This window comes from Bidens hawaiensis, unplaced genomic scaffold (genome assembly GCF_021521415.1).
Source record: "Bidens hawaiensis isolate Kalapana, Puna unplaced genomic scaffold, B.hawaiensis_p1.1 tig00048504_1, whole genome shotgun sequence".
NCBI classification, from domain to species: domain Eukaryota; kingdom Viridiplantae; phylum Streptophyta; class Magnoliopsida; order Asterales; family Asteraceae; genus Bidens; species Bidens hawaiensis.
The window spans coordinates 30,021-39,002 of NW_027498697.1; the positions used below are offsets into that span (position 1 = coordinate 30,021).

The following is an 8,982-nucleotide window of genomic DNA, read 5'->3' on the forward strand; positions in this document are numbered from 1 at the left end:
TTGTCTACAACACACTTCCTGTCATTTCATCATTTACATAATAAGCAAGTCACATCAATAATCATACACACTAATAACCACCTGACAGTCACTATCCTTGGCGATACGTGCAATATCCGAAGATCGTTCACGCACCGGCAAGCATTATATATTAACTACTTATATAACATCTATAGCATACACTTACCACTTAAGGTAAGTGTATTCACACTTCACATCGAGTATGCACACAGCCCCGAAAACATAACAAGGAAATGGGGGTAGAAACTCACCTGATTGCGGTCACGTCTTCCTTTAATGGTTATTCCTTCTCTTTAGCTGAGCTTGGCTAACTGTTAAATATACGTTTGTTACTTAACTATATAATTATTTGAGTTGGTGTTCTAATTAACCAACACACTTTCTAAGTTGGGCATGCTTGTCTAAGTCTTACATATGGGCCAATTAGTTAGATCAGGTCCACTGTTCATTATAATCTATGGGCCCAACTGACCAGGCCCAAGGTCAACAGAGCACTATGTGGCCAAGAACTCCAGGCAGAGAACACATATTGGCCGAGAACTCGTGTATGACCGAGAACACATGCATGACCGAAAACCGTTTGACCGAAAACTCATATTGACCGAAAACCCCACATTGACCGAAAACGTGGGTTGACCGAGGACCTTGTAGAATGGCCAAGAACCTAGGCCTGATCGTTTTTATCCATCTGTTCATCCTTATCACTGATAAGGTACCCATTTCGTTACATTTAAACAACATTTTCTATTAATCTAAGCTGTCTTGCACCCGTTATTATTACATTATCTAAATCTAGTTCGTTTCTAGCATAAATCTTGGACCTTTATCACTTTCAAACCCGTTTTAGGTATAAAGCTTAAAGCTTTATCGATTTTAAACTCATTTTAGCTAGATCTCTAGCTAATGAATAGATTAAGACCACCTTTATCCTCAAGTTTGCCACTTTATGATTTGTCTAGACCCGATCTAGTCTATGTTTAAGTTTCAAGGCAAACCGTTCATAAAAACGTAACCTTTAAGGTTAAAAACGTACCTTTAAGCGTTTATAGGCTTCGGGTTAGCTTGGTTATGAACTATGATCTTGAATCTTGCTTGCACGTTCAAGATATATCAAGTTATAGGCTCGGTTTGGTTTTGGAATTCTCCTTTAGCTTGCGGCCGATTAGGGATGAGTGTGTGTGTGTGTTTGATTGTGTAGATATTAGGATGGATAAGATGGATGGAAAATGGAAAGGATTAGGGTTTAAGGGGGGTATTAATACTCCCTTAAGCCCATGGACCTAAGGCCCATCTTTCCTTTTTGGTCCATAACTAATCCCATCTAATTATCCTAGTTAGTCTTTCATATTTTACTATTAAAATTATCGTTCCACTAACTCATTTATTTCACCCGACGCAATAAATACATATTAACAATTATTTTAGAATTTTTCGGGATGTTACAACAACGTGGGTTGAAAAACTTACCAAAAAAATGGTTCTCACTTTCTGACCTAGATGAAGTACGCATCAGCCCATACATGTTTTCGTCACGATAAAATGCCGGAATCCATGAGCTTCTCATTTCGTAAATATCGGTCAACCATTCATGGTCAGTTAGACGAAAATCATGCATAATCTAGACCCACTCGTTTTCAAAATGTTTAGCGGATATCTGATCCGTCCATACTATATCACACAACCATTCTTTAAAATCTGTTTCGTTGTATATCTTTGATCCAACCTGATGTTAACCAAAAACGTTATTTGTAAAACCAAAAATCTTAGAAAAATATTAATTCAAAATAAGCAAGTTCATATATTTATGTGATATAAAACAACGTGTTCACCTTTGCTGAAAGCTTATCCATTATGTGCCACATGCACAATCTGTGTCTAGTATTAGGAAAAACATCTTCAATCGCCTTCTTCATAGCAGGGTCCTGATCAGTGACAACAACTTGAGGTGCGTATCCAAATTCATTTTTAAAACATTTGAGCAACCAAGTATATGTTTATGCCGTTTCGTTACCAAGCAGAGCAGCACCGAGTGTAACTTTACAATTGTGGTTTTCAATGCCCGTAAAGGGTACAAACACCATCTTGTATCTAAAAAAATATTAATAGTTATAATGTTATTTACCTTGAAATACGTTAAATTATAGCCAAGAAAAGTAAATATATGCAGTACTTGTTGTGTTGATACGTCGCATCAAAGGATACGACGCTCCAAATGTGTAAAAGCTCCTCTTATCATCTTCATCCGCCCAAAATAAACCCCTCAAAACACCATCAGGAGTAGTAGTATATTCACATGAAAATTTGGGTAGATACTCTTTCTTCCTCATGAGTCATTGGACCACCATTTCAACATCATACTCATTGATATATAGATTTTGGTCGCTCTTAAAGTTTTTGCAATCCACCTTAGTTGCACCCACTTTGTCAAACCCACCAAAAATAGTCCGCATATTATTGAACGCTCTAACCGGTCCAATGTTAATGTTAGCCAAATCACTGATAAGTGTTTTCTTTGTAAAAGAAAGCTTGCGAGCTGCAGGAATAAAGTGCATATCATCCTCATGAACAAATGGGTGGTTGTGCGGCTCTATAAAATTGTATAGTTTATATTTGCCATCAGCCATTAGCTCTAATTTAATTAATGCTTCACAACCAGTACGTTGTGAAGATCTCCTTCTTTTTTGCTTAGTCTTGTGTTCTTCGTCTAGCGTATCAACAGCCTTAACCGTATTTTGACCTTCTTTTGAGTAGGCAAAATACTTCCCCAGAATGATACCCCGAGACTTCCATTGTGTTGCTTTCCTTATTGAAAAAACACCAGCTAGAGCATATCTTTGGTAGAATGATTTAGCAGCTTCAAGGTTGTCAAATATCATACCTTCAATGGGTTTCATTGATGCAGCACAAACTGGATAGTAAGACTTTTTTCCAGATATCGGAGATATATGTTCAATACCAACCGGTTGGTAAGCAATAGCATCTATACAAACAATAAGACATAATTTATATCAAAAAATCAAAAAACATAAACCTATTACGAACCAATTGTGTGTCTGATATGAATAATTAAAACCTACTTGCATCATTGTAGTAAACAAGAGTTGACCCATGGTGTTTACACATCATACTCATCATCATATAAAATAGCTAATAAACAGTATGTAAAGTAACAAGAATAGATATCACGCTAACCATTTTCATTCAAGTATATATATATATATTTGATGACCCCAGGGTGTTTACACATCATGGTCGATCATCATCATAGAAGGCAAGTAATTAACATTATGCAAATTAATTGATTGATATAGAATTCGCATAAAAACAAGCATGTGTGTTTTATTAATAAACAATCGAAATTAATAAACAAATATATATGATACAAAACAATAATAGGAATTAAATGAAATTGACATTAATAAATACATAAACATAATTGATAGTAAGTAATTTATGTACCTTTTTCACCGTCCATCATAGAATTCATGTTTTTCTAAATCAAAATCACTTTAACAAAGAAGAAAAGGTAGCGATGGTTACTGAATAATCGATCTTAAACATGAATCAAATCCATATCGCTTAATTGTAGGAATTAAACCGGTTATTGTGATATTTTAAACAAATTTAATGGATATAAAGATTTACCAAAATACCCTTTATTTTAAATAAAAAACTATGCCACTTGTCATTCATTCATTAGTTCTTATCATTCTTACAAAACAATTAATTCTTATTTAAACCATTTTCTCTCTCTCTCTCTCTCTATATATATATATATATAAGAGTTCAAATAAGAAATTGTAGTTTTGTGAGAATGATAAGAACCAATATAAAATTGACAAATGGGATTCCATAAAATTTATATAAAAGGGTAGTATAGTAATTAACTTGTTCATATTAAAAATCTTATTTACTAATTGTTTCCTACATTCTAGGAATTGGTTTACAGATCGTGGTTTAGTTTGTAAACTATACAATTATATATCAAATATCAAATGATTATCTAATATTTTATGACTATATAAATGTTTTGAATCAACGAATAATTGAGACAATATAATATAATAGTTTAATGAAGAACTTGTGGTCGATCCTTATGTTATAGACCAGGAGATAGTTTTTTTTGAATTTTTAAACACACTATATATTAACATTAACCATCGAGATTCTTATTTCATGTGATTAACTGATATGATGACGGTTTGCATATGTTTAAAACACCAACTGGACGATTTTACCCTTGAACCAATGAAAATCCTAACAAAAATAAAACACTATTCAGTTTTTAAGAAACTACAAATCTTAACCATTGATTAAAAGATCCAATGGCATATATCTATTCTTACACTTCTCACAAAACTATTATTTTTTACGATAACCCTACCCTATATATATATATATATATATATATATATCGGGGATGATTTAAGAGAGAAATGATATTATTGCAAGAAATGTAAGAAATGAATATGGAACACTAGTTTTGTTTTAAATTTTAAATGCTTAAAGCTAAATAAAGAAAATATTAATTATTCTCTTTCTTTAATTAATATAACTAACAAACTATAATACTTATCTATTTAATTAATATAACTAATTAAATTATTATAATTAAAAAATATTAAGAACTCATGTATTTTTATAACTTACTTTTGTTTTATGAATTTTTATCCTACATAAGTATAATTTATTCATACATTAAAATTTCTTTCTATCCAAAACTAATTTTTTCCAACTCATTATATTAATATCCATCAACACATACTTACATTATGATGAATAATACCAAAAAACTATTTTACATGTTTTTGCATTAGATATCAAAAAAAAAAATAATACAACCGACACAAAAACGTATAATCTACACTTGTTCTAAAAATAAGACACCATATAACCTACACACGAAAAACATTTAACCTACACACAAAATTTATCATCAATAAAATACACACGCACACGAAAACATTTAACATACACACAAAAAACATGTAACCTACACACGGAAATTTTATCTTACACAAATAGAATTTATTCCTACATTAATTTCTTTTCAAAACTAATTTCTTCAAACTCAACATATCAATATCCATCAACACGTAGTTACATTGTGATAAATAATAGAAAAAACTATCTTACATACGTTTGTATTAAATGTCTATAAAAAATATACAACATACACAAAAACATATAACCTACACTTGTTCTAAGAATAAGAAAACATATAGCTAACATGCGAAAAACATATGACCTACGCATGTGTAGGGTATGTGTATCTTTGTGTAGTTTATATAATTGTTGATGTCAAATGACATATGTAAGTTATATGCTTTTTGTATGTTGTACATTTTTATTGCTCAAAACAAGTGTAGGTTATATAATCTTGTGTAGGTTGTATATTAATTGTTTATATTTAATGGACACATTTGTATGATATTTTTTATTGTTATTTATGACAATAATTTTTATAGGCATACCAATTGAAAAAAATATATATTATGTTTTGATATTTAATGTTAAAAAATACGTTGATTAATGCTGATTAATGCTAATATATTGAGTGGAAAATATTTTTTTAGTATAAAAAAATAATATTATATGAATAAGTTATATTTATGTTGAATAAAATGAAGAATGTGTAAATAAAAAATAAAACTAAAGTAGTGTTTTTATCTTTTTAATTATTATAGTTAAATTACTTAGATATATTAATTAGAGAGAGATTTATTATGGTTATATTAGTTGTATTAATTGGAGAGAGAGATTGCCTTTATTGTTGTATTTACATATTTTTTATTTATTTTTAAACGTTTAAAACTTAAAAAAAACTAGTGGTCCATATTTATTTTCTCACATTTTTTTTGCAATAATATCATTTCTCTCTTGAACTTAATATATATATATATATATAACAATTTTTTTTGTAAAAACTGGCATATTTTTATATTTGATTTGAGTATGATATTATAGTTTTTTTCAATTAGAAAAAAATAACATTTTACGTACGGGTGTTTGCGGTCTGATTTTGATGGTTTTAAATTAAACAATGAGCCAAACCGTTAGTAACGTTTTTTTACGTCGAAAATCAAAACATAATCTTTGAAAATTGAAAACGACCGGCAAAAATTTAAAGAAAAAAATCAACTGTTAATTCAAACCGATGACCGGTTTGAATATTTTTACGGTTTCAAACAACTGTGTTTCAAACAATTGTGTTTGAAACCGAACAATACACACCCATAAACTTATTATGTAATTACCAACAACTATGTTTCCCGCTCCATGACGCGGGCACCCGTCTAGTATTAAAAGAACAAAAGCAAGTTAAATAATGTTAAAAGGACAAAAACACCCTCACGACGCTAGACACATGACTCGACTTGACAACCAAATTTTACGTGCTTTTCTTAGTTGAGCTGACGAGCTTAAATTTGTTAGATAATGTATAACTTACTCCTAGTTGAGGCAATTTCATAGAATGGTAACCAAGTTTCAAAAGTGTTCGAATTAGGTCACTTAACTTTAAAAAGTGTTCCGATTAAGTCACTCAACTTTCATATTTTATTAAATTAAAGGTTTTAACATGTTTTTAACCTTATTCTTTTTTGTTTCACATATCAAATATTTTTATCTTTTTTTTATGTTGCCGTTGAGCAGTGACGCAAATTTTATTTTTTATTTTTAAATTTTAATATAATTAATGTTTTTTAAAATTTTCTAAATTTAACTACATATATTTCAAATTTTGGCCTCCACATCTTGTCCTTCATTACTTGTTGACGCACAAAAAAATCGGTGAGATTCTATTTGAAAATTTAGTGAACCAGTTTGACGAAAATATGCACGAGTGATCTAATTCTATGAGATATTCCATAGTTAGAATCAAAAGATTCAATTTCTTGAACGCCATTGACAATAGCTGATCAAAAGGTATGTATCACTTGTCGTATCTTCAATTCATGAACCCATATTATACTCTATACTAATACCAGATTTACGTCACCCGAACAGAATTGCATTCAATACTATACCCTGTAACTTGATTGTAGAACACTTTACATTCAAACACTTTTCTGTTTGAATGCAAGTTCAACTTGTTGGATTTTATGGTCGGTTTGGGTCAAGTCAACGCGGGCCGACCCGATTGTGACCTGGTATGAGTTACACCGAGAATAACGAACCTTAAGCTCACTTAATCGTTAACTGGACCGACACAACAAATTAGAAAGCTTGGATGGTGGATTAGGCTTTGGTATGGTAATTGGGCTTTAAGCCCAATGGGTTTGAATTGGTTAAACCCTAAATTACTTTCTATATATAGTATAGTATATAATATTAGTATTTTTAACCTAATCATCTTCACAAAAAAAACCTAGCCACCATATTTTCTGGCCACAACCGCCTCCCCTGCCGGCGCCACCATCTCCAACCGCCGCCACCTTTTCCGGTGCCATCTCGGCCATGGCACCACTACTGGAAAACGCATCACCGCCGGAAATCCCTTAGATCTCTTGGTTCCGGGCTGCTGCTCATTTTACCGGTGAAGCCATTTTTCTGGCGAACCGATTCCGGTGACTTGTTGCTACTGTGAGCTGCTGTCGTTGCTCACCGTGTTCCTTCACTGTCTGCCGACCACTGCCGCCGCCAGATCTGTGCTGCGTCGCCTTCTGCCGCCGCACCGTTGTCCGCCGCTGCCATATAAGCTGCCGAAACTGCTGTGGTTCGTTGTGTCATCATCCTAGCTTAGTTCATTATCCCTCGGTGTTCTTCCCGATTTTAATAACCGAGGTATAAAACTAAACTATTATCCATGGTTGTTTGATTCGTTTAATCGTACTCGTATTAGTTGTAACCGGTTACTAGTTTTGGGTTTCAGGTTCGTTTTTACTCGTTATATCCGCTGCATTTATTCGGTTCGTTTTATACATATTAATTGATTAATATTTACTTAAACGAACCAATATGTTAAAATGGGTTAGATTTATTATTAACCATTTTCTCCGAACCACCGTTGAAACCCAACAGTGGTATCAGAGTCGCGGTTACAACGTACGAGTCGATACCGGTTCGTTTAAACCAGATCTACATCACAAACTTTAAATCTTTTAAAGTTTCTTGATCTAGATTTAATTTCGGGTAATTTTGAATTCGGTCAAAGTTTTGTTTATTTTATTTGACCAATTCAAAACGACCTGAATATTATTTATTTTGAATATGTATTCGGCCCCGACCTATGTGTGATTGGTTGTGTTTGGTTGTTGAGCTTGTTATTGACCATATTGATGGTTCAAAGTTGTAAACGGTTATTATTTTAATTTTCGGTTTTCTTTTGGCCATATGGATGGTTCAAATTTGTAATAGGAAATTATTGTAGTATTATAAATTTTGTAATAAAGCAGACGCGAAGATAACCGAGGACGAGCTCAAGGATTTCTTGGAGTTAGTGGGAGTTTGGACAAGATGATGGGATGCACCTTGAAGTCCATCCTTGTGGTTGTTCTGTGTTGTGAACCCTTTGACCGGATCGGTCTTACTAATTGGCTCTAGCGAGACCGATCACCTTTTTGGCCTTAAGGATTTACATATTATTATTTGCAATTGTGGTTGCTTGGATGTCTATAATAGGATTATAATATCACCAACCTAATACAAAATAAATTTGAAAAAAACAATTTTTATTAACCGATTATGTTTTGCAAATTAAAAGCGTTTTGATTTCCAAAACTAATAACTTAATAGTTTTTCTATTAACTTAAAACTGGTTAGCCGTATCGTGACAAACTTAGTTTTTAATAGGTTATTTAAAACTAGGTGTCCTGAGAGATGAAAGGGTTCATCAATTTGTCCCGATATTAAATACTAAAAAATTTGACTTTTACTCTATTTGGTAATTATAAAATTAATCCCAATTTAAAACCAATAGTTTATGCCAATCCTACTACAAGTCACACTTAAGGCATACTG

At 32.0% G+C, this 8,982-nt stretch overlaps 1 protein-coding gene across 1 annotated transcript; it reads right to left on the reverse strand.

Annotated features, from left to right (window-relative positions):
- Window positions 1-2,351: 2,351 nt before the first annotated feature.
- On the reverse strand, window positions 2,352-3,508 carry LOC143597554 (protein FAR1-RELATED SEQUENCE 5-like). The gene is made up of 2 exons (XM_077076035.1): window positions 3,481-3,508; window positions 2,352-3,001 (listed from the first exon to the last, which is right to left on the reverse strand). The coding sequence occupies exons 1-2, from the start codon at window positions 3,506-3,508 to the stop codon at window positions 2,352-2,354; spliced, it is 678 nt and encodes a 225-aa protein (XP_076932150.1).
- Between the last annotated feature and the right edge of the window lie 5,474 nt (window positions 3,509-8,982).